Below are 27,511 nucleotides of genomic sequence, written 5' to 3'. Positions count from 1 at the left end.
TGTTACATGTGACAAGGCCAAAGCAACACAGAAGTCCATCAGTAACTGTGGGGCCACTATTTGGTACCTCCAGATTTTCAGTGCTCTTCAGACTGCAGGAGTGTGCTGTTCCATCTGTCCCAGCACACTAGAACAAACGAAGCACAGCTCTATTATGTTTGTAACCATCACTTCACCCACTCTTTGGACGCAGCATCTGTTTCAAAGTACACAGAAACACAAGTTGTATTTCAGAACAAAATGTAAATATTGCTGGGATTGAAATTAATATGAGGGGGTTTGCCAACTGCTGCTGTTCTTGTTTATCATTGTGAATGGAAGGTTTTTTTCTATAGAGAAACAGATACTCTAATCCTATATCCTTCCATTCTGCAGCTGGTGTCACCTTTGGCAGCCAGGGCTTACCTGCCCCTCCAGAGGACTGGATATGCTTTTGTAGGATGGCTCTTTTGGACGATGATGAGAATACAGAAAACTTATTTGGGAAACTTTCATGACGGTCCAAAGCTACCTTTTAGTTCAGTATGAAATATTTCAGTACAGACATGATTAAGTAATTTAGACATGACAGAGATTTATTAAATTCAGGAAAAAAAATAAATCCAGAGATCTGTGAGACAAATATGAGGGAGAATGAAAACTAGGAGTAGACATTTATGTGACTGACCAAATTTTCAGAATCATAACAGTTCTTTCCAAAATAACTTGTAGGAGTAAAAAAGTCTCATGCTTCAGGGTTTAAGACAGCTTGACATTAGCAAGTAGGATGACACAGTCACAGATTACTCCATATTTCTTGTACCAGTTTCTGAAGCAAATAATTTTTGTCACTGATGAAGTCACAATACTGAATTTACTATTATTTTAGTACAAGACATTTTGAAAATGCCTCATTAATTATGAAATTTTGTGACCCAAGTATTTCCATGCAGGCAAAACATCACATTTGTTTTTCTAAACCACACATCCTAAATCTGAAACATGCTAGTGGATCTGATGGATAAAGTCAGCACACTCTTTTCAGATTTCTTACGGTCCTAGTAATTAGGGCCAGTTTCTACATTTTTGTGGAAAATAAGTCAGGCATGGTTGTTTGGCTTTGAGGTTATTGAAGTCTTGAGGGGAGATATTAGTACTTTGAGCGCAGTATCTCAAAGAACATTTCAGAGATTTCAGCACTAGTGTGTTTTGGTTGTATAAGAATAAAAGAAGACTTCAGAGTCATGCCATAAACAGCTTTTGGAGTAGTTATTTCTCCTATCCTTCATGAGGAACAGTGCTGTATCATCTTGTGTAATTTATGCAAATGGAAAAATCTATTCCCATAGTTACTACTAAGAAGCAATGGTAAGCATGGGAAAAAACCCATAGATAATGACAGAAAGCTGTGTGGGGCTGCAAGAATACTGGAGGAACTGCATGAATGTTGAAGTATAGCACTGGAGTTCAAAAATTATCTTGCCAAATTAGAAAAAATTAGTCTGAAAAAAAGTTTAAAAGTGGACAAGTGCAAAATAAACATTTATACAACTAATTATTCCTATCCAAATTCAGGATAGGGAATACCAGGTTAGGTCTGGGTTCTGTGTGTAGAAATCTAGGGGTTGCTGTTGACCTCAAACTGAATATAAGCCAGTAACAACTTTTTTTGGAAAAAAAAAATCAAAACAGATCCTGTAAGGAGTCAGACTTGCATTGCAGAGTCCTAAGCTGAGTATTTGTGGCCATGAGTAGTGATTTTCGAGAGAGTTGTGGAACAAAAGAAGATGATCTAAGGAAGATTAGCATGTATTAGTGGAAGACTAGAAAATGGAATACCTGAAATTACTGGAGAAACAGGATGTGTAGTTTGAAAAAAGAGAACACTTGGGAATTAAGTCTTCTAGAAGGTATCTGCAAAGACATAAGCAGCAGCCTGTTCTCTTTATTAATGATGTAAATAAGAGAAAGTAAAATTTAAATTGCTATGAAGAAGAAAAATCTGGTTTGACTATCCATCTAACACCAACTGAAGACAATACAGGCTACCATAAGGCATCAAAATGGCCCTGGATGCCTATGTGTCGGTAACAGAATTAAGCCCATAGTGAAATGATATCAAATCAGTGCTGTCAATGGAGCCTAAATTCAGCTCTTAAACACCTCTATTCTGTCAAGTGAATAGCTGTTAGGACACTATTCGGTTGCTTAAATGTAAGTATCTGGTGCCTCTTGAGATGCTGTATAGCATCCTGCTTAGCAGTTAGGCTGCTGTTCCAGAGTCTTACAGTCTTGTGTCCTGTGTGACAACCTATTGCTTCAGTATTAATTACTTAACTAGTATTAAATTATACTCTTCAGTAGCCTAATGCATCTCAAATGGCATTAGGCAGCTCTGTATAGGCAGTTAAATCACACCCTTAGAATCAGCTGGATGTAAGTCTAGATCTCCGTGGTTTACTTTGAGAGCTTATGTGCCATCTGTGTGTAAATATCTGCATGGAAACAGCTGAAATTTAGTGCCTAGACCTGTGAGCTGAATCCACCTCCTAAATGTTTGTTATCCAGAAATGGTAAGAAACGGAAAAAGAATGGGCATATGCAAAACACCAGTAAAAATCTTCAAGATGCATAGCATTCAGAGCCAATTAGCAACCTGTTGGTAACAGAGGGGTAGTCTTAAAAGATTTGAAAATTAATTATTTGCTGTATTCTAAAAGATGAATCTGTAAAGTACATTTCTAATTAGCTGAAGAACCTTCCCAGAAGAACAGATTAAAATAAGAATTCTGTAACTGACCAACTCTGTTATCTTGGTTCATATTTGGATAAAACAGCAAGAGACTAATTTAGCCTTGGAGCTAGATATTTCAGCTTGCTAGATGTTAATGAAATTGAAACAGAAACAAGTAATTGCTTTTTACCAAGTGCCCAAATATATGAAAGAGAAGTATTTGAGGCTTAGTTATTGATTATTTTCATGCCTGCATTCTCAATACTGTTGTTATATTTAAATACTTCAGGCCAGATTCTGTTATTCCTGTACTATTTAAATTATCCCATAGACATCAACATGTTATATGAGATGGGAGGAAGGGTAAGAAATCTGGTCCCTGAACAGTAGCACTGTTCTTTAGGCAAAAAACAAATTTTGATGGAAAGTTAACAACTAGAAATTCCTGGTAATTAATCTCTAAATGTACTGAGACTTAATTGACAAATCATTATCCAAGCATAATCAGGCAAGTAACAATGTAATTGTTGAGCTCACCAAGAAATCCATTTTTATTAAATAAGTTACACAAGATGGTTCCTTCTTAGATAAATAAAGATCTGAGCTTACAGTCCTTGTTCCATGCAGGTTAGGACACACCCTTTTCACTAAGCTTTAGCCATCCAGACAAAGAGGGGGAAATAAGTAGGGGAAATAAGGAATAGTCCTTCTTTTAATTCTCCTTTTTTCCACAGATTCCTGTGATCTGTTTGCTGGAGGTGAGATATAGCAGGGTTGGCAGGCTGGAGACAGGGCCAATAGGCCATCTGTGAAGATGTAAAAGCAGTACAGGTGGAAGTACTACAAACTTTTGTAGTTTCAGGGAGAGCTACCACAGGAGAACTCTGGCTGCATAGTATGAAAAAACAAGGGTACCAGTTTGTGTTTCAGTTTCAACCTAAACTATACAAACACCAAATTATTCTGAAATTGCCTGAGATCCAGACCTCCCAATAAAGTTTGAGCTTGGAAAATCACTAAACAGGATGACATTTCATTTACCTCTATGAAACTGAGCAATGTGTCAACTCCGTTAAGCAGCTGTAATGCCAGCAAGCCTTTTGGTTATGTTGCCCAGGAGCTACAGACCCTCAAAACCTACCCTGCGACTTGCAGGGCTAGGATTCATCTTGATCTGATTTAAGGTGAATATAATTTCAGTGAACTAGGTGTCTTAGTTGACGGGAAATCTAGTCAATATAGTTGGAGTCTGGAGAAAAAGTCAGCCCACCCATACGAGTCTATTTTAGGAGGAAATGGATAATTCTTTAGGTTTCATTTACTAGATTGACTAGATGAACTGACTGTCCTGTAGATGTAATCAGAATTTAGACACCTAGCTCAAGTGTATGTAGTTTAAGTGAGTTGCTTAATCAGCTGTTATTTGAGATTAGCCTTCTTAGTCTTCAGCTGCTGGTCAAAAAGATGTAGGGGCTGTATCATGTCTATTAGTTGCATGCTGGTGTCTGAGATGTCATAGGGTATCTCAAAAGGAACAGTGCACCTTCAGATTCACAACTGAATCTCTCTTACAGTCAAGCTCCAACTCTAGAGCAAGAAGACAAACAGCACTGACAGCCCTGGCCCTAGATACGGTTCTTAGGGTTCTGTCTTCTAGCTTCAAGGCAAAAAAACTGGTGCTTGAAACAACTTTATGTTGAATATCTCTGGCCTTGCAACAACCTGTCTGGAGACTCCACCTTTAGGCCAGATCTCACTAGTTTCAGTAATTACCTTATCTCATTAGACAGAGATGGTGATGAGGTGATGAATGATTGTCACGGGTGAAGCATGCAAGATAAATGTCTGAATTTCACTCTGTTACATTGATTCTCAGTTCAGAATTTTACTACTGAACATTACTGACACACATGACACATTACTGATCTCCACTGCTGACACATGCCTCCTTCATCCACACCATTTTCCCTGCTTTATCGATAGCAAAGTGCTATCTTATCTTTCTCTAAGTTTCCCCAGTGCATCCAGGGTCCTTGGCACTGGAACAGCCCACGAACAGGCATTAATTCAGTGGTTCAGTTCCACTGAACCTTCTTGAATGAATCTTTTAGACCATTTATCAAAGAATCAGTATTTTATGGGAGATTTTCCAGTCATCACCTCTATCAATGATATTCCACAGACCCCAGACCTGGACAGCACTTTTGGAAAGGAAGAGATTTATAGAGAATCCTTTGTGTGGGTAGTGTGTTATATGAAATAATTTTCCTCAACAGAGCTGTATAAAGATTTCCGTCTATCTGATGCACTACTCTTAGCAGGTGATCAGTTCTGCTACATGTTTTATGTATTTCATGATGGCAGTGTATGCTTCTGTTTCATTTACATAGTCTGCAGACACACGGCCATGGAAACAGTTTCATAAGAAGCTCAATGAAAATGTTAAGCTTTCTTACCAAAAAAGCAGGCATGGTTTCAAAGAGAGAATTTGTCTTTTGAAAGGAAACGTTGTTCATTGGAAAATTAAGATGTTAAGCAAGCTAAAGTCTAAATGATTCTTTGCTGAAAATTATGTTGACTGCTTTAGATAGCAGAAAACCTGAATCTGATTTTCATGATGAAATAAATTCTTCTGACTCCATCAATATTCTTCTGTTGATAAAACTAGAAGGCATTTCATCCTGGAAAAAATTACAACTGATTGAAGTAATCACAGCAGCCAAATACATCTATCAGATATTTCTCTTTCCAGTGATACTTCTTCTGAGATTGTTTGATAAATCAGTTGAGGAAGTTGCATAAAGTTTGATACTGCCTGGATGCTTCTGCTGCCTGGAAATGGTGTAGCATTTTTTCTGTCATATGACTCAAAGTGTACCGAACTGTCAGGAATGTGATGAAGAGAAATAATAGTTTCTATTCGTTCTTTTGCTTTCTCTCTCAGGAAATCATCATTATTTTGTATATAGGCAAATGTAATTTCTTATGCTCATATGCAAACACATGAACATAATTTAAAGGGTACTTTGCAATTTCTAAATTTGTTTCTGGATGTAATCTTTCATATCTTGCACATATTTGCATTAGAATGGATGGGATGTGATCTCATATCTAGTTGGACCCTTGATATGTTCAGAAATTTTTTTAGTATGTTGACTATTACTAAAGCTTTTAGATGAGCTGTTAGAAGTATCACGTCTAAGACTAGTAATGCAAAGAAAATTGTGGAGCTAATGTGTGAATGACTACCTTTTTCTTGTACAGCTGTACTCAGTTTTAATCCTCTGTGTTTGGTGAAAGCAGTCACAATTTTTTAAACTATTTGAGATTTCTAAATATATAAAATATGTTCAGTAATATTAAAACCAATTTTGAAATACACCAGTTTGAAGTTAAGTAATAAAATATGTTGTTTGAAACATTGACATGAAGATTATTCACTTTTTTCATTATTTATTTGCTCCAATTTTGCCAGTTCATGAATCCTATATACACACTGTGTGTATATACACATATATATAAAATAATATTTTTTTTACCTTAAGATATTTTTGGGAAAAAATTCTGTCTGGCTGTAATTGATATTAGAGGATCTGACCTGAAGGCTTTTCCTCACTGGGATTCATTACAATTTATTTTTAACTCCACAAGTAGCATGTTTCTCATAGTTCAGTTGTAATTAAGAAGTGCCATCCCATGAACAACTCTTCCATGTAAATAAAACCTATGCACATTACTAATCCTTTCAATATAAATGCTATACATAAGACTGTGTATTTGGATAAGCATTTTACTGGGAGACCTAAGAATCTGTTTTTTTAGAATGAACCAGTGCTCACCCATTCATCTGTTCAATAACCTAGAATAACTTTATTTTCTTTCCAAATACAAATTGCTTGGATATATTCACTGCAAAGTTTCTTTTAATACCAACCAGTAATACAGTGAAGGTGTTTTCCCTACTGTTCTGCAGATGTCATACTACCACATAAAATGTGCATGCTTTAGTTTCTGTGCAAACTTAAGACTACTCTCTGCGAGTGTGTTTTCTTCCATATAAATAACTCTACTTTCCCCTGAATTTCCTCAGGTGCCTATCCAAGACTCTCACTGAGCTTCAGGTTGAAGAGAAATATTGGATACTTTATTCTTCAAACCTACATGCCCTCCATACTGATTACCATTTTATCATGGGTGTCATTCTGGATCAATTACGATGCATCAGCAGCAAGAGTTGCCCTTGGTAGGTGCTAAGAGTGAGTGAGACATTAAAATGTCAGACTGACTGTAGCCTTCAGAGGTTGTTAAAACTGCAACGTGATGTCAGTGTTTTGATATTCCAAAATAATTTACGTCAAAATCATGTCATCCAGTACTGCCCCAAGAGTGCTAAGTTCTCCCCTGCATGCAAGAATGTAGCTACCACTAAATCTCTGACGTGAGCTGCTCGTACAGGTCCCAGCCTTGTTCTGATCAAAGTTAATGTTGTTGTCAGTAGCGTCAGTGAGGAGACCAGCTCCAGAATTATGCTCCAAGGGCTGCAGCGTGGGTTTTTATTCCAGCTCCATGTGGCAAGACGAGTGTGGCTCCAAGCCTTCTCCTGAGGTCATGGGTGCTTTAACTGACAATGGCAGGAACAGACCTCAAGAACCATGTGCTAGTTCAGAGCGCAGGGGCACGTCAGCTATGGACCATGACATCCCACCTAACCCTCAGAATGCGTGGTATGCTAAGTGCATTTTTATGACAGATTAGAGTGCCATTAAGTACCTTATGGCAGAAAAACATGGATTTGGCACAGGCTGGTGATCCCTGTCCAAAACCTTTTCAGATCAAAGTATCCTTTAGATAAGGGAAGGCAGCTTCAAAGTATCTTACAGGAAGTATTTCATCTACTACAGAAGCATATTCAGGGATAGCTATAGACAAGGAAGAGTAAATGGATCCATAAATCCTTATGACTACTGCTACCTCTCATCTCATCCCAAATCCCAGCTTCAACCCTGTGCTTCTCAATAACACACATTCCCACCCAAAACATGACACTAAGCCTATGCTGTATAACTTCTTGTTATACTCTCTTTTCTTAAAACACGAACATATTCCCTAGTTCCATTATTTTTCTGATATGTACCACAGTAAACCAGGACTCCAACCCCTGTATATGTGATTCCCCATTTCTGTACCCTGTACCACCCAAGGTCCCACATGCCAAAGCAGGATGAGCAGCCACAGCTATACCTTTGTGCAATATCATATTATGTCCTAGCATCTGAACTTGGGCAACCAAATATATTGTAGATTAACTGCAGTTACTGTACAATAATTCTGCAGATACTGTGGATGAGCTGGTGCATATGGGCATGACAAAATCTGGCATTTCCACTCAGAGTTAGTGCATGTTCAGTAGGATGCAGATAAGTAGTAGCTTAATGGGAGGTAGGACATGGAGTCCAAACAGCTCTCATGCATTCATAAATGAACTACTGGATACCAAAGGTCCACCTTGGAGACACTATGACTGAGTGAGGGGAGCACTTCAAATATGTCAGTCAGTATCTAGGTTTTACAGACTGGCCAGGACTGCAGAGAACAGATGATTAGACAGAAGTTACCAAACCCAGTGCTACTCCACACCCTTCTATAATGGGTTCGCATTTTTTCCTTACTTAAGGAACAGGCCTGTCTCATGTGGCCTATTTCAGTGTAGCACAAGTTCATCAAGTACTGTACTGTAATAACACAAATATTAGAATAAAAGTCGGTGAGTACATTCAAGGCAAGCTCAGGAGCCTAGATGTTCTATTTCTGATTCATATAAAGTCCTTTTGAAAGGACAAAAATCTATCTAACAGGTTCTTCTGAGAAAACAATTAGTGCCTTCATGATTATGCCTGTGATGTTTGTATAAAAAAGTTCAGTACCATGGGCCTCATCCTATATTCCTTTGTATAGCCCCTCTTATGAGTCTGAAGCTGATATGAAATGTTATCAAAGTTTAAAGGCAATATAGCACCTTTGGACATATATAACTGGCTCTGGAAAGTGCAGTACAGAGTAGGGTAAGGCCTGCTGGACTAGGTATTTGTTAGAGGAAGGATTCCCACTGCGATTCTTAGGGACACGGAGGCAAGGTTTTACTCAACCCCTGCAGGAAGACTGTGTTCTCTGCAAGAACCTGATTCTAGTTCCTTCACTTTTGCGTATTGCTCCTGTCCCTGGTTCCTTGCTGCACATGCCGTCTGTGCTCCAGCCTGCTCTAGACCAAGTGGTTGCCTTAACAGAGAAACCCAGACATGGAGCAAAGGCCAGCTCACTCCAGAGACTATGTACTATGGAGACTGGTACAGGGCTGATCTCAAGAGAAATAGCCAAAACCATCAGTTCTGCTCAAAAATGAGTTTTTATTAGTTAGCCCTAGAGGTTCCTAAATTCAGTCCTTTCAACGAAGAGAAAAATAATCTCTAGAGTTCTCACTCTTGGTAAGGTCTGTAATCACAACATTATCCTATATATATATATATGTATATATATAAGTGAGTGTCAGCTGCTTCTCCTCCAGCTGTGTTTTAAAAGAATTTATTGATCTTCAGAGGGGCATTTGCCTGCAGGGTGTCAGGATCTCCCAGGGGATGTATTTCCTTGTGGTGAGTGATAGCCACCTTTCTATTCAATATGCTTAATCTTCTGGATCACCAAGAGAGCCACCAAACTCTCCCTCTGTGGTGTATAAGGACTTGTCTCAGGGATCTAAATACAGCCTTGGGAACAGGCACCAAAATGTGGCATCATATCCACCACTGGGCAGGCTTCTAAGTCCCTTATTGACCTAGGCCTTGGTAAACATCTGTGGGATGCTAGTGAGATGCCTAGGGAATGTGAAAATATATCTGTGGAATTTCTGTTACAAAAGTGAGTTTGATCTTAGGTAATTTTTGGAATCCCTTATGGGAAGCAGCAGCAGGTAATCCTACAAGGAGAGAAATTAACTCAGGCTAGAGAAATCCCTTGGGTGCAAATGTATGATAGTGTTTGCTGCAGTCCTCCAGCCTTCTCACCCTGGTTCCTTGTGCTGGTGTGGAGGTTTTCTAGAGACTTTGTCAAAAGTTTCTTTAGGTAAAAATAATGTGTCAGCTATACTCATTTTATTGCAGAGCTGCGTGAGTTATATGCAGTATAGTTTTCAAATAAGCTTGTGCTGAGTTTGTCTCCACTGTATTTCAAGCCATGAAACATCTGACATCAAAACACACTTGTTTCACAGTTTAGAGGAAAAGTACTGAAAAACGCATGATGCTGAACCTAGTAAATGCACAAAATATCTGTTACAGAACCTCATGAGCTACTGCTACAGTTCCTTGGGGGGACACTGTTTACACCAACAGCTTGATTTTGAGATCTATTGCCTTTATTTCTGTCTCTTCAGGTAAAAGGAGCTGTGCTTTATAATATGGCAGCAATTTTCTTTCATCCTTTATTTTTGTTCTGCCTTCATTTTAGTGACTACTTACAAACTGATTGTATAATTATGGAATCGGAGAAAATAGTGATGGAGGGGACCTATCAGAATGACTTGCCTCTTTTACCGATGTAGTCTTTTTATTTCACAAATCTGTGTTTTCAACCACCTGTGATTTGTGATTCCCATAAAATTGCCAGCAGAGGTACAGACCCTGCAGTTTATTGTGAATTCAAGCAGACTGACAGTAATTTTTCTTTTCTTACCAGCTTTTCAAAACGGTGGTCTGTAATATATTTTCAGGTGCTATGTCTGTCTATCCTTAGGTAAATAAATGAGGGTTTGACGTACCTTATAGTTTTTTCTAGGTACTTTACTAGAGTCCAGTCAATCACTGCAAAAATGCTGCTCTCCTTCCTTGGCTTTTCTATCCACAAAACCTGTCTGCCTCTCACTGCTCATCTCACTTCTACGTACAAACTAGACTACTGCTCTAAACTAGTTGTCTCAGATCCCTCTTCTATATTGTCTTTTATCGAAATAGGTGTCTAAAATGGATGGGATGAACCGCTCCAGAAAGGTGCCTGTCTCTCCATCTTCTACAGGGGAGCCCTACAGGGCTAACTTCAACCAACTGCTTAACTCTTAGAAATTTAAAACTGCATGGGAGAAATCTTTCACCATCTATACAAATACTCTACCTTAGTATGCGCACATGGTTTTATCTCTCTAGACCTCTGATTAGTTTTGTTACTTTTTAAAATCTTTTTGTTGTGTTGAGCAGCGCTGTGCTGGAAGAGCACACCTTTTAATGCTTGGCAGACTATTTGCCTTCCTGTTGCAGATCAGTTTGATCTTTCTGGAAGAGATCCTCAGTACAGCTACATCGGCTTCTGTCAAGCTACTTTAACTCACGGCAGTGATGCAAGGCCCCCTTGTTAGCTGTTCCTCCCTGATCATATGAAGGAAATATTGTAACAGAATAATAATGCATCAAGCTTAATTTTGCTTTCATTTGCAGGGATATCACCTGTGAGATATCTTTCACAAATTTTTAAGCTTCATCACACTGACAAGGCAAATCTGCCAAAAATGAAAATAAAATTGAAGCATGGTATGCTTGGAGTTGTAAGATATGTGCTGTATTTTTCTTTGTTTAGGAATTACAACTGTGCTGACTATGACAACAATCAACACTCATCTGCGAGAGACTTTGCCTAAAATTCCATATGTTAAAGCCATTGACATGTATCTCATGGGCTGCTTTGTATTTGTGTTCTTGGCCTTACTTGAATATGCCTTTGTCAACTACATTTTCTTTGGAAAAGGCCCTCAAAGGCAGAAGAAACTGGCAGAAAAAACAGCAAAGGCAAACAACGATCGCTCAAAGTTTGAAGCCAATCGGGTAGGATTCTTTAATCTATATATAGTGTCTCTTTTATTACAAAACCTAGCTTAATGAAATAAATAAATAAATAAATAGAAAGCTTTCATAAAAACATTACCAACCACATCTTATTTTTGTGGATATACTTTGGCATTTTTATATTCAAGAACCTACATAGAAGAATATATTTAGGCATACGGAAATTGGAGTATGATCTGTATGACAAGTAACTGTAAGAAGAAAACAAAGGGAGTGCAGCTAGCTTGAAAATAAAGGCTCAGATCTACAAAGGCATTTGCTTGTCTAAATCAAATATGATTTAACTGTGATTTTGTTTAAGCACCTATGGAAGGGAACCCAGGATCTAAGCATACTTATTCTCACTTCAGTTAAAGCAGACACATTTAGAATGGGAGAGAACAGATAAAGGCTTAGTTCTGCCATGCTAATTAATTGGCCAGCATAGCTGAATCACTATGTGCATCATTGTCATCTGCTGCTGTTTAGGACCAGGAGAAAATTGTGATTCCTACATAAACTTTCAGATGGATTTCTGAAGCACAGTACTGGCATGGTCTGTGCTGATTACGCTCCAGCCTATTTCCTTGCCTGCAGTAATACTTAACCTAATGAATACCTTTTTTTTTCCCCCTCTGGAATCAAAATTCAAGGTATTCAACACTATATGATGTTAGCAAGTCATGTCAGTTTGAATACAATATCTTTTTTGGCCAAGATGCTCCCAGTGAGGCTTTTTCATTCAGTTCTGTTGAGTAAGACTGTTTTTTCTGTCAGCTTTACATTAGAAGAGTTCACAGTGACAAAACTACTACCTGTGTATTAAATACTAGTATCATAAAAGTAATTTCAAGCTGTAATTTTTGATCCTAATGATTCTGTCTGCTATAGTAAATGTAATGCAGAACTACACCTAATTATCAACACTCATCTGTGAAATAATTTTTGAACCAATAAACTCATTTTTGTCCACTATAATATGAAACCAAATTATCATCACAGTTGGCAGCACTGCTTAGGACTAAGGTAACAGGAAGAATGAATTCCCTTTCCTGGAAAAATAAATAGTCATAATAATAAAAAAAGCAGATGGGATAAAAACAAGTATCAGAAATGTAAGCAGTGGAGAAGATTTTAGCTGCAAGCAGATAATGCAGATGTATGCACTAAGGTTCAGTTCTCCCAATGGAAACCATCTGGTGAATCTCATCCATTTAAATGATTTACATAATTAAGTACAAGTCTTGTTAATGGGCCCAGTAGCACCCCATGCCTGACTGTTCTTCTATCTTGAGATCAATACTGTCAAAAGAAGTGTAAGTACCTTAAGTAATGAAAATGAGGGGTTTTCGTACCCAGATCATGCCATTTTTATGTCCCAGATCTGATCATACAATATATCAAGCTTTTTATTATCACTTTTTACTTACAACCTCTTCTTTGGTTTCTGGGCCATCCTAAGCAAATATCATGGACTGGTCTGACTTTTCAGCTGATTTAATATCAACCATGCATGGAAGAAATTAGGATAGAAATTCAGCACACTAGAAATGAAAGAAAAGTGTGTTACTTTGTCCCTTGGAGTCCCAGCTGTGGAAGGGAACTCTGTATGCTTTGTGGAAATGTATATACTCTTACTGGCTCTGAATATTTGCTGTTCAAATGACATAGGATATATAATGAGGTATGGTCCCATTTTGTGTAGAAAACTTTTTGTCTCCAGGCTTCAACTGGTGAAGTCAACAGAGCTTCATTGCAGTTAGCGGGTTCTGTACCTTCAAAGAAGCAGTGCCAGCACACAACAAGCAAAGACAGAAACGTTAGGTAAAGCGGATCAGAAATCTTCCTTTGAAACAAAGCATAGACAGAAAATGCAGATTCAGTGGATGCAGGATGTCAAATCTGAATTTCTCGTTTGAGAAACACTGGCAAATGCAAAGCAGAAGGAATTAGAGCAGGTAAGATGTCCCATTGCTTTCAGGATGAGCAGCTCAGGGGAAGTACATGTAGCAGATCTACTTTAGACAAAGCTTACCAGGGCTCCCAGACACCACAGCCCTGAAGCTGGAAAATGGTTTCCATGGTTCTGGATCATGCCCACCGTATACCATGCTGTACAGACATCCATGGATATAGCTGGACAGGTGGTCATGTTAGAGTTTTCAACATACTTGCCATGAAAGACAGCACCTGAAAGCTTTGTAACCTTGGCTCAGACCTCTTCATGAGCAGTAAAGAGGCACTAACTACCGACCTCTCTTTTGGTGGCTCTTGAAGATCACTGAATCTGATGGAAATAGTGGCTGATTGGCAGTTGCTTTCCTCTTGCTTTATAGTTGAGACTCAGGGGATGGATGTCCTGGGAGAGGCTCACAAACTGGAGGGTATACTGCACAGTAAGCGAGGCTCAGAGCCATAGATGAAGACTACTTTCCAATGAGATTATTGTTTTTCTGATTTCCTTGAGGCTTCAGGCTTCTGTGGAGTGTATTTCCATTCAGAAAGGGAAGGTTTCTAATCCTGGGAAATATTTCAAATCTCATGTGGTTTGGGGCTAAGCAGCATATTTAAAGAAAGGGAGAGTGCCTAAAACCAGGCAGCCCCTTTTGCAGCTATCACTGTCAAAATGTATGCTGTGCTGGAAAGATTGAAAAGGGTTCAAATATAAATCCAGAAGGCGGCATAATTTTTAGTAAGACTACCATTTTGAGTTGATTTGTGTTGCTGATTGGTTTAGTAATTTAATTTGCTTGTATACGAACAATGTGCGTGAGCTCCCTGTCATTGATTTAGAGTGCTAGCTCAGACCACTAGAAAAAAAACCACACCAAACCAAAACCAAATAAATAAATAAACATTAATTAATTAATTGTCCACATCAGATGCTGTAACTTGTGGGTGTAGTGACAGAACAACTCTGTGCTATATCAGGTCCAGCTTGAGAAAGGAGGGGCTGCGACACTGTGGCAATCACTTGTTTGTGTTGAGAGGCAGCACAACATATTGCCTGGCGGTCAGGCCCTGAGTTTGAGTGTTAGTCTGAGGTAATGTCTCTCTCAGGCAAAGGGAACAAGAGAAGGTGAGAGAAAATGCCACATTATTTTCACTCAGGAGCACTTTAACCCATGGAAACCAGTAAAGCCAGCATGGACACTGGTATTGTAGTTCATTTTATATACATCAAAGGACTGAAGTCAGGATTACAAGCTTGCAGGCTTGGTTATAAACACTCCTCTTACAGTAGAAAAAGGGTATTTTATGCTTTCCTAGTCTTATTTGATTGTAGAGCAGGAGAGTTTTAATAAAAAATGTTCTAGGCCACAAAATCCACAGATGTATGTTTGTGTTTTATTTGATAATTACTTCGCAAGGCAGCCACTGTTCATGCCCAGTAACTCTGCTTCCTAATGCATGCATTTGCACTGCTCTGCATTGGAGGTGATGGGTCCAAAAGGCCCAAACTGGCACAGCCATCTCACGTTGATGCTACTGCTATAGTCATGTGTCTCCAGTGCCAAGCTTTTAGACACTGAGTTATTCCTGATATGCTGCCACTGAGGCTTGCTGTGTTGAGGAGGGCTTCACCAGCTGCTGCCGCTGAGCTGCCTGCTGGCTTCACTGCTCCCGTCATGGCTTTCTGTCTGGCTCTGCCCATTTGTTAAAGCCAACGAGCCCAATAGCTTCAGACCTAAGGGAAAGAAGAGCATGGAAATGGCATAGCCAGTATCCTCATGTTGCTGAGGTGACAAAGAAAAACAGTGGGGAGAGGAAAACTCTGCCCTGTATTCTTCCATGTAGCACTGCCAAAGGTGGCATGGTGACTGAGGTATGTCTGACTAAACTGAATCTCTGGCAATGGTTTCAGAAGATTCAGAACTGGTGATGAGATGAAACCTGAGCGAGCCTTTATGAATGACTCATTTGTGGATCAGCAGCTGACTACAAAGAAAAGTTCACGCTTAGCCATCTCTTCTTTTGACTGCTTTTGCATCACATTTTCAGATAATGCACTGTAAATAGTATTCCTCACTGAACTTTGCCAGCCTATCCCAGTAAACCATAGTTACTGGAGACAAACATAGGATACTCCTTTTTTGGTATCTAGTTTTCATACACGTGTCAGTTTTGGATTGAAAGCTCTCTTTTGAAAACCTTGATACACTGCTTCATATATGTGGACAAGCTCTAGGATAAAGGAAGAACTGAATCTTGATTTTTCATAAAGTATTTCTTCTGCCTATGGTATTGGTGCCTAAATTAGTCCTCTGTTTGTGGAAAAATGGTCAGAAAAGAATAGGTGGCCCATAAAAATGTTTTTCCTTGAAAATTGGTCACCATTGTTATGGATCAGTTCTGTTTCTCCTGTTTGCACTAGCAGATTCAGGCTTTGTTTGTATCTCTCTGTGCACTTTCAGTTTTGCTACATAGATTGTTTCTTTTAAATAAGGCTCAGATACAGCCTAATTTACAACTAAATCAGCATGAGAGTGCTCTAAGGCAATCCTGTTCTCACTTGTTGTTCACTCTTGTGATAGAGGCTACTGGCATAATCAGCTGGTGAGTGTGTGTTTTGGACATTGCTCCTTCTGGGCCAATCCACAGAGGTTATGATTTGTTGCAGTCCCTTGCTAAAAATATTGCTTCGTACTTCAAGCTGTGGCAATTTACGTTTCCAGTTTGGTGGGACCAAAAGTTTAGCCCCAGGGTATCAATCAGGAGGGTAACTATCACAAAAACTCATTCAAGCTTCAACCCCCTGTGGCTGTCAGACATGTGGGAAGAGCTTCCTTTGAACAAAAATAATGCATAACCCTTTATAAAAAGGCCCTTCTCATCAGGCAGTCCCTGCATGTTTTTTTATCTCTGAAGATTCCTGGCTCAAACCCCCACTGTCAGTCAAGACAGCAGCTTCCCACCAGGCATTGCTGAGAATAGGGGCTCAGGCCACTTACATCTACTTAGCGCTTTTAAAGAATTTTTATTTGTCGCAATCCTTCTCACAAGTGGGATTTTATTCTGAGAATGAATATCTTGGCTGCTGTGGCAGAATTATCACTCAGTTTAAATCGGGAAATACGAGAATAGCAAAGCCGGCAGTATTCTCCTGTGCATCTTCATCTTTCCTAGATACTTTTTTCAGTGCTGTTTTGAACAGTGGGATATTTCTGAAACATGAGTGTGATGAGTAGGTGCCAAGTTTTGAAAAATGTCTGTCAAGGGTGATGAGCACAGTTCTTGTGGGAAGAGCTCTTGCCCCATAGAGCTTATGATGGGGACATTCAGTGTGCACTGGGAGATGCATACATGTACTAGTTTTGTTCTGCAGCCGCTTTGCACTAGTGTGAATGGTGCAAATCCAGAGGCAGTAAGAAGGATTGTAAGTGCAATCCATAGTAGAGCCCAGAGATTGTAAGAATCCAGACAATGTGAAATACAGGGCAAGTGAGGACCATGCATTTATTTCCTTTTCTTCTTCTATTCAAATACATCAAGGTTAATTTTCAAACTCCATTCTTTTGGAAAGCAATATTAATATGAAAGTTCCTAATAATTTTTCTTCATACTTTCCTTGTTTTTCAAGACCTTTCCATCTTCCTAATTCTGCTGGTTACCCTGGGATCATCTACTAGCCTGATAAAATTATCTCTTTCATTTTTGTGTGCTTATTTATTAATATAAACATATTAAAATGGTAGTGAGAGAAGTATCAACATTTAGACTCAGGAAGAACACTCAACACTATCATTTATGTTGTGCTTGTAGTTTTAAATTATTTTTTAAATATCCAAGGCATAATGTGGTCAATAAATTTTGCTTTAAGCATGGAAAACACTTAGGGCCTAATCACTAACCATTCTACATGTTGGAAAGCCATTTATATCTAAGTAAAGAAAATGAAAAATGCTGCCAGGCAGTTTACCCCTTGCAAAACCATAGACTCTTGCATCTAGAGCAGATCAGGTGACAATCAGGTGGCTGGAGCCTGGATTACAATTTCAACCAAAAATAATTTTCATTTTATTATAATTTTAAAGTGAGATTTATTTTGTACTTGAATAGTAATTTTGATGTAAAATAATGCAAGACTAACTACAGACACAGCTTTTCATGCTGTTATTTAAGCCTGCTATTTGCATTTATATTGCTTCATATGATGGAAAGTGTTTACATGGTATTTAAAAATTTGGGATTGATGAACTACTAAACATACCTGTGGGGTTTGAGCAAAATGTTTCCTCTTTCTGTGTAGTAGAGTGAAAGACTTATGAGGAAAAAAAGATTTCATTGTAAAGTACTTCTTAAAATTTATGGAATATTAAACAAAGAACTAAATGAACCTAAAATAATTCAGACACTACCTAATAGTGAATCAAGACTTATGGTAGCTTCCTAACCCTAGTAAAAGTGTTTTAAAATTGACATTAAAGCTGAAGTTTTCCAAGAACCTTGACTGGAGAAAGGTAGTCAATAGCAGCTCTTGTCTTTCATTTCTTTAAAAACCTAATACGTAACATCTAAATGAGCCAGTTATCTTGGTTAGAATTAAAAAGGGGATTCAGGATTTCCCAGGTGTAAAAGGGCATTGAAGTTTCATACCTGCAACATACAATCCAAGTTGAGCCCATTGGTGATGTGGTGTTCCTCCAAGAGCAAGGACCAGAGGCTCTTTGTGAGCCTTATCTTAATTCTCCTCCCTCTGGCTTCAGTTAGGTAAGTTATGGTCATTTTTGTGTAATGACATTAGGCTACTTGAGTATTTGGATTTTTTATTTGTACTATAATACGTGCAGTTCAGAAATGGTGAACCTTCAAAAGTGAATCTGTTTTTCCATGTATAAAACATCTCAGCATGTCAAGCTCCTCAGCCTCCAAATGGGGTTATGTGAGATCCAATCACTTCACCTTGGTGCAGGAGCTGTAGTTTTTCAGAGGTGGGAGTAATGGCGTTTGATTAAAACCGATTCTGAAAGAGCATCGGTTTTGTATTGTAGGATCCATGATGATTCAGCAGGGAATTAAATAATGATTTGGTACTCAGCTGTTTCCATCTGTTTTGATGAGCTCACTGGGAAACACTCCATGGAAACAACCAGCCCTGGCTTGTGCTGGGGTGGAGGTGGGAGCATGGGAGCACGGGCAGTGGAGACCACAGCGGGGAAACAGGAATGAATGATTTCAGGTGGAGCCATGGTGGGCAGAAAGGATACCACAAGAAGCATGGAGGTGCAGGGCTGGCTGAGAAGGCAAGAAAGAGAAATATTTAGGTTAAAGAAGGATGGTAAGGGGTGAGGTGAAATTGGCTGAATCCACAATGTCATCTCTCTAGTTTATAACAAGGTTTGAGAGCAAAGCCTGGTGTTAACTTTTTGGGGAGGATTACCAGTGCAGAGACAGTGACATTTTTGAGTCAGGTAATAGAATTATATTCTAAGGGTCACAAGGAGTTAAACAAAATTTTTATTGAAGACATTGGCCTTGTTGGTCATGTGTAGCCATGACTGTGTGTAATCCATTCAGCTACTTAGAATCCTAATTTAGGTTGGAAAAAGCTTTTAAAATCATCAAGTCCAACTGTTAACCCAGGACTGTCAAGTCCATCACTAAATCATGTCCCTAAGCACCGCATCTACGTGTTTTTTAAATACCTCCAGGGATGGTGACTCAACCACCTTCCTGGGCAGCCTGTTCCAATGCTTGACCACCCTCTCAGTGGAGAAATTTTTCCTAATATCCGATCTAAGCCTCCCCTGGCGCAACTTGAAGCTGTTTCCTCTTGTCCTGTTACTAGTTACCTGGGAGATGAGACCCCACCTTGCTACAGCCTCCTCTCAGGCAGCTGTAGGGAGTGATAAGGTCCCCTCGAGCCTCCTTTTCTCCAGGCTAAACAACCCCAGTTCCCTCAGCTGCTCCTCATAAGCCTTTTGCTCCAGACCCTTCACCGGCTTCGTTGCCCTTCTCTGGACACGCTCCAGCACCTCCATGTCCCCCTTGCAGTGAGGGGCCCAACACTGAAACCAGTGTTTGAGACATGGCCTCACCAGTGCCCAGTACAGGGGGACGATCACTCCCCTAGTTCTGCTGGCCACACTATATTTCAGGTACAAGTCAGGATGCTATTGGCCGCCTTGGCCACCTGGGCACATGGCTGGCTCGTGTTCAGCCGGCTGTCAGCCAACGCCCCCAGGTCCTTTTCCAGCTTTCAATCCACTCTTTCCCAAGCCCATAGCATTGCATGGGGTTGTTGTGACCCAAGTGCAGGACCTCAAACTTCTCCTTGTTGAACTTCATACAATTAGCCTTGGCCATTCAGTCCAGCCTGTCCAGATTAGTTTTCTTAATCTATACTTGTAACTGGGATAACATTTTCCCTGGAGTCACCAAGCAACACTGATGTTCACTCATGGAGGATTTTGCTTTTACCTGTATATTCAGGCAAACATGAGTCAGCTTGCATAGGATACCCTGCCATTATTGGTTTGCTTCTTTATTCATTGAATGAGCTTGTGTACGTTTGTCAAAGTAATTTAAAACATTGCTTAAATCATTCAGAAGTCATGCTTTTGTGCAAATACTTTTTAACATGTTGCATGCATTAAATATTCATACTTCACAACGTCACCATAAGATTGTCACAAAGCATTAGCATATATTGCTTTAATGTCGTTGACAGTTTAGGTGGTTTATCCAAAACCTCTGAAGGATTCAACTAAATTTTCAGGAATAGATCTCAAGAGTATCTGTGGATCAGAAGCCTGATTTCAGTTTCTGCAGACCCCTTTTTCTCTCCATCTGCTCCTTCCTTGTATTTGATGTGCAAGTCTGTTGCTCTATTAAGAGATGCATTTCAAAAGTATGTTTCCAAATACGTTTCATTTGACATTTTGAGAAAATATATGCCATCATGCAACCTCATGGGACATAATGGTATCTTCCGACAAAGCTTTTACACAAATGTTGCAACTTTCTCGGCCACCTTTCTAGTTTGATTTATTGATGCAGTGACGAGCAGTGAAAAGTGGCAGCATCATTGGCAGGGCAGGTGTAGAAGCCACATTTGGGTGGCATGCAGTTTTGGCAGATATGGTGAAGGCGGCTATGCAGTATGATGAAATAAGTGGAATAAAATTTAATTCCTTGGGCAGGAGAAGCCTGAATACATAGACGTAACTTCCAGAATACAAGCCATCAGCTGACACCTCACTTCAGAAATCCAGGTTTGGTGTAGAAGGACAAAGTACCCCTGGATGGGTTGATGTCTGTATATATCTAGGTGACAAACAGAATCAGGAGAGATCAGGAAGCCCTGAGGGAAAGAGCAGCTGACATCTGTGGTGGTGGAAGGAAAGGGAGTAGAGACCTGCAAGGGGCAGGTAGTGATGTCAGGGTGGAGTCCAGCAAAATGGTCTCGGCTGGGGCATTTTTAGTAAGCTGAAGGACATTTCTCAAAGCTTGGGAAGAGATGGGGAAGGAGATGACATGTGGTGCTGTGGGGACCTGTATGAGAGATTTAGTTTTAAGCATCATAAGGAAAATGCAGTTTGTGGAGGTACTTCATACAATGCTGTTACAAATCCTGATAATAATTTGTACTTTGTGTGAAAAAAAAACCCAGAGAAAACTGAATCAGTTCTTTTCAGAGACCACCATAAGTAGTAAGATATCCATGGCTGTATTTTACAGCTGTGTGTATTCCCTGGTTACAGATACTGCTCAACAGCATGAATTTGTTTCTACAAACCTCAGGCTCGTACTTTTGTACCCCATGGGTTTCTGCCATGGTGAAAATAAATTCTTCTTAATCACCACTGAGGCTTCTCCACCCCATTATTTTGGTTCACATTGTTTATTTTTATTTATAGGTACTCATCAGCATAATGTGCTGTTGCCTACAACAGCAGGATTTGTTGGATACTGTAGGATATGTTTTTTCTACTTGCCTGTATGTCATTCATAGCATTTTATATTCTTTTTCCATTTCCAAGATGCTTGGCAAAGCATTAATGGTATACTATCATAATTGTTTTCACTGAGAAAAGATAAGCTATAGCATCAATAATTGATGAAAGAAATACCCATTTTACAAAATTTTAGCAAGATTGAACAGAGCTAACTCCATATAGACAGACACATAGCTATGTATACTTTTATCACACAAAGCTTGCAAAAGACATGGTGTCAGATGACTGTACACACTTCAAAAGGCCGTGGCAATAGTGTGTTTTCTCAGCCACTTTTAAACAGACGCTTCTAGAATGAGATGTTCAACTGCTGCACAGATAACACAGCTAGATCATGTGGCAGGTTAGAAAAATGTATTAATTACAGGATGAATTGTGGATGAATAAATTGTATACATAAACCTGGAGATTATCCTGATGCCATGATCCTCTGTCTCTTTCTGACATGGGGACCTGAGTTCACTTTGAACAGAATCACACATGCATTAACTGGCTGAAAATACGCAGCACAGAGCATTTATTTTACCTTCATCCATCGTTTTCCTTTCCCAAAAACTGGCAGGAAAGTTGGAGCTGATCCCTGCATCAGTTGTGTTCTCTGCCCATCCTCCAGCATGCAGGGCATGGGGCACAAGGGGATGCCACCATGAAAGCTACTAATTACTGACTAAGACAGCATAATTTGGGACTTCTCGTCAGTGCTGCTTATGGGAAGTGGAAGTTTTTCTGGATTGAAGAAGCCGTACAGAGCTCTGTGCTGCTCCTCCTCTATCTCTGCTAAAGGGGACTGGAGAATCTGGCCCAGAATTTGTTAAAGACTCTAAATGATCAGAACCTTCCTCTTAATTACTGCAAATTGCATTGCATTGCTCACGTGTACTCAGCACTGGGCTCACTACCTCTTGGATATGAGGGTAGAAGGGAGGAGTGCCACCTGTTTCCTCAGTTCATCAGCTTTCTTCCATGTCTAAGTTCATTGCTCTTTAAGATCACTTACCCAGGTGGAAAAGCCCCGCAGTTAAGCACTTCCATGATTGGAAAACTGTGGAAATTATTTTGGAAGGCAAAGTTTAAGAGAAAAGTTGTAAATAAGCTCTGTGATTGTAAAATGCAAGGAGTTCAGCAGCTCAGAACCATTCTTGTGATTTTAGCAAACTTCAAAGGCATGTTTGTGGGTTTTTTTTACCTGGTTTTAAATCCCAGATAAAAAAAAAATATAGTCCAGTTTAATTTATTTTCCAGCTGTAGCAGAGAGAGAATCCATCCCTTACCCTCACCCCATTGCCAGCAATGTGGAGATTTCACTGAACTACGCCATCCTTTAAAATGCGGTTGGTTTAGAGGGCGAGGGAAATGACTGGTTTTGCCAAATACATTTTTATACTGGATGTTGGTAGTATGATGATAACCCTGTTTGTAAAAGTATTTAAGTACTTGCCTTATTTTAAGCAGCTGAGTATTGCCATGTTTTTCTAAGATTATCACGTGCTTAAAATGAATACATGCTTTCTTAAAATATGTGTGGGTTTGGAGATTTAAATATGCCCACATTCTGCTGATAGATATTAAGCCTTCTGAAAATTTGTATTTCTATTTTTGTCCCCTAGGTGGACACCCATGGAAACATTCTGCTAACATCCCTTGAAATTCACAATGAGGTGGCAAGCAACGAGGTCACCACCAGCGTTACGGATGCCCGAAATTCAACGATATCCTTTGACAACTCAGGAATCCAGTACAGAAAGCAAAGCTCACATCGGGAAAGCCTTGGAAGGCGTTCATCAGAAAGAACAGGCTCCCACAGCAAGAGGGGCCATTTACGAAGAAGGTCTTCACAACTGAAAATAAAAATCCCTGATCTAACAGATGTGAATGCCATCGACAGATGGTCAAGAATGGTGTTTCCATTCACATTTTCTCTTTTCAACTTAATTTACTGGCTATACTATGTTAACTGAGTGACTGAACTTTTTTAAAGGACTTCAATTATAACAAGTGAAGTACTACTTGCCTGCAGTTTATATATATATTTATATATAAAAATATATATATATATGAACTTTTACTATGTAGACCATACTCATGTATGTGTGAATACATGTAGCAAATAATTGTATGTACTTAAAAGCACATACTGCAAAGCAAAAGTATATGTATGCACACACACATGTACACATTCATTCTGAGGTTACGGACACTTTAACATAGAATGCACTTCAGAAAAACTTTTTAAATTGAAAGGCAGGTGTCATCAAAACAACAAGCCTTGAGAAAGTAAGTGTTGTATATTATCACTACAAAACTTTGATTGTCATATACATTTTCGAAGAGCTGTAATCATGTATAAAGTCAGTATTTAGTAACATTCTTTGTAAACGCTGCCATACATACTAATAATAAAGCAGTAGAGTTACACTGGTAAGTTTGAAATAAGTCATTTATATTGCAGATCCATCAACTATGATTTCATCAAGCCAAATTTATTTTTCTTTGCTAAAATTTCTTGGGTTTATATATGTCATAATACATTTTTTCCCAGTACTCAAGAGGCATCATTTTTAATGATCCCTTGCTTTCTCTTCTGCAGTAAGCAAGCTGATCATGGGAGTGTTACTCTAGGTCTTTGGAGACATACATGTTCATAGTATTTCAAGGAAGCATTTTAAGTGTCCATCAACAGTGAAATGAATCTTTTGTAAGTACTGTAAATGTACAGCTCATTTTCCTTCCCTTGGACTGGTTCCAGCTGCCATGTCATTTTGAAAGAGAACAGCACATTTTTAGTGTAATTTAGCTGAGAATTCAACTACTGTCAATGTGTTCTACATCTGCTGTAGATTTAAAGATTGTTATTCCAGTGAAAGCATAGAAGATGTCTCAGGTTATTTGCTACTTGGACATGAAACCACCTAGCTGTAGCCTTTTTTAAACATGCATTCACATTATTTAACATTCTTATAACATTGTATGTTAATGTGAAATATATTTGCATAATATGCATATAAGTATATTTTCTCAATATTTTTCTTCCCTGTGCTTACTATTGTGACCGCATGCTATGTCATATTTTTGTTTCTGTGATGTTACAACTTTTTCCTCTCTAGAATTGAGCAACTAGAGCACTTCCAATACTTTGATTCTGTAATGGAGCATTTTCATATTTTATTTATATACTGAGAGTATATACATGTACACTTACCAAGCTAGTGTGCTGCTATCACAGATCACAAGAAATAGCATACAGTATGTTTTGTTTCAGCATTAACTATGTTCTAACATATCATTCATGCAAATGTAACCACTTTGGTTTTCATCCCAATTCATTCCCTTTACCGTGATTCCAACTTTTTTCAGTCTAGTAGATTGTAGTCATCAAGGTATGCCAATTTCAGCTCTGTAAACTTAGTTATTTATCAGAACCAAACCTTTCTAAAAAAAAGGAGATATATTTTTTGTAAACAGTGTTTCTATCATGTACATTCTCAAATAACAACAAATACAGTAGCATAAATAGATCTAAAAAAAATAAATATAATATTTGGGCTTAGTCCTGCCAGTTCTCTGCATGTAGAATTCCTCTGGGCCTCGGTGGGAGTTTTTGGCAGCTAGAGAGCTTTGTGTGCTAGTTAAAGATGTCTATGGGAGAAAAATGTGTGGATATGCATCTACCAAAAACAACAAAAAGGGGTGAAACTGAAAAGGCTGCCTTGGCTGTGTAATGACCCATGTTCTGACTAGTACTTGGTTTAACTGTGAGTAGAGCAATGATACTTGTGTTGCTGCCGTGTACAGTCTGTTACTGTTCCCACCCCTGACTATTTGCAGCTGAACTGTGAAATTTTGCTCTGGGCTGAAATTCAGCATAGATGAACCTGGGTTGCAAAGTCTGTGTTGCAATCCCACCCTCTGGGCTGCTACTTGAACAGGAATGGGCTCTGCAACCTGCAGTTGCCCTGCAGCATAGCTGCAATGCGATCTCCAGCTGGTAGCGTTCACCATAACCCTGGCTGCTGGCATGTGCAGGATCAGCACCGCAGTCCTGCTGCATCCTTGGCAGGGGTGCAAAGTGGCTGTAACTGCAGTTTTTTAGCACTGTATCTGCAGACAACTATACAGTATGAAGAGCCTCAAAGGAACCCGTATAGGTGGAGCAGAAAAAACTTGGTTTTTAGAAGCTCCTCAGTATTAGCTCTCATTGGTAAATTGCAATGTATTATGAGCTGTCTAGTATCTCTTCAAACTGTGAAGGGATTATAGAGCACATTGTCATCATTATAATCGAAGTAGTTAAACAATTAACACCCTCCCAAATTACGTATTTGGTAGAAATTTTGAAGAGCCCTCCCAAGCTTTTATCCTAATAACAGAATATAATTAAAACAAAAAAAAATATTCTGATTTTAATAAAACTTAAAAATGGGAGTCTTTGCTTTAGAAAAATTACCCTAATGAAATGATCTTCGAGCAAGTCTTTCAGTAACTGCCCTAAAGAACCACCCTGAAAAATGGGATTCAGGAAAAGAGTCATCCCATCCACATGATTTAATCACAGTTCTCTCTTCTCTTCAAGCCCCAGCTTCTAGAAATCATGTGGTCGGGCAGATATCTTCAAGAAGAAGAGGATAATTTTTAGTGGTGATAGAAATGTGTGCTCCCAATCCCATTGAAATTAATTCTTCTGTGGCTTTGGCCAGGATTTCCAAGCAAATGTATAATTACTGTCTGGCCAGAGCAAAGAAGCAGCGATCATTTTTAGACCCCTGCAATGGGCAAGAGAACTGAGTCTCTGAGGACTCCCCCTCTCTCACCCTTTGCACAACTGGAGGGCAGTGAGTTATTGCAGCCCCTTTCATGAAACTACTCCCCACCTGCAGAAAGTGGGCAGTTGCAAGTTTCAGCTTTTTCACAAGATTTCATATTCAGTGGTCTACTTGAGCTCCACAGGGCACAAACAGTTTGAACCTTGAACAGATCCAAGTCTTGGTTTGACTTGAAAAAAGCCAGGAAAATATCACTTAAGGTCAACACTTCATCTTTAACACACATTTTTGTGCCTTTTTTTGCCAATTCCCTTCTTCCAGTCCCAGCACCACTTCTTACACACACATACACACACAACCATGTGTTAAGAACAGTGTTTGCCTTGACCTCCCATTTTCTGGCTCTTGTCCCTGTGTGCTAGCTGCAGTATATGATTTTAACCATAGATGTCTTTAAGACTAAAAATGGTAATTTCAACTAAATTGTACCGATGTATTTCATAGCTAATTAACTCCTTTCTAACTCAACACTACTATAAATAACATTTACACATAATTTGTTTGTAAATGACATTAAAAAAAAGAAAACTGGAACTATCTTGTGTTACAACCCGAAGAGTCAATAAACAATAGAAATATTGTGGCGATTTAACTCTTTAAGTTGATTACATCCCATTGTAAAGATAAATGAAAACCCAGTCTTTTTTGCTTAAGGCACATCTATGTATTTTTGGTATTCTTCAGCAGTGAAAAAAAAAGAATAGAAAAATGGAATGATGAAGAGATGCTTTATGAAAATATTGATGAATGAATATTCATTTATTAAAAAGGATTTAAAGATTAATTGCTTGCTTTTTTTTTCTGGGGATGGAGGGAGTGTGATGACTCTGTGTTTGGTTAAATTTTAATGTTTAATTACATGTTACTTGTTAGTCTTAATTAATTTTTAAGAAGAAAACCCATGAAAGTGTTTTCTTATCAACACAGAAGTAGCAAAAGGGAGTCCTAATCATTAAGCTACTTTATTTCCTAGTGTTTAAGGGAGAGGGTAAAACTACATCCACTGACTATAGCAAGATTCTTAACGTCAAACCAACCTCTCTTCAAGCTGGGGCACTGTGGTTAAGAGCACAAAGTTTGTCCTCTGCTTTATATGAAAGCTCTGTCTGCCCAGGAGTCAAAAGAGCTTTTGATACCAAAACAGGACAGCGTGTC

The 27,511-nt window shown here is 38.9% G+C and overlaps 1 protein-coding gene across 3 annotated transcripts in view; it reads left to right on the top strand.

Annotated features, from left to right (window-relative positions):
• The window catches only part of GABRB3 (gamma-aminobutyric acid type A receptor subunit beta3), a 199,960-nt gene extending 172,820 nt beyond the window's left edge, over nucleotides 1–27,140 (top strand). For all 3 annotated transcript variants that reach the window (XM_055702724.1, XM_055702726.1, XM_055702725.1), the window contains 3 exons: nucleotides 6,804–6,956; nucleotides 11,333–11,577; nucleotides 23,144–27,140. In XM_055702724.1, the coding sequence (XP_055558699.1) occupies nucleotides 6,804–6,956; nucleotides 11,333–11,577; nucleotides 23,144–23,494 (749 nt within the window). In that variant the 3' untranslated portion in view covers nucleotides 23,495–27,140. The remainder of the gene's footprint in view (nucleotides 1–6,803; nucleotides 6,957–11,332; nucleotides 11,578–23,143) is intronic.
• Nucleotides 27,141–27,511: the final 371 nt, after the last annotated feature.

The sequence above is a fragment of the Falco cherrug genome, chromosome 2, assembly GCF_023634085.1.
Source record: "Falco cherrug isolate bFalChe1 chromosome 2, bFalChe1.pri, whole genome shotgun sequence".
NCBI classification, from domain to species: domain Eukaryota; kingdom Metazoa; phylum Chordata; class Aves; order Falconiformes; family Falconidae; genus Falco; species Falco cherrug.
The sequence above is the reverse complement of the archived record's forward strand: the minus strand, read 5'-3'. Positions and strand labels throughout refer to the sequence as shown.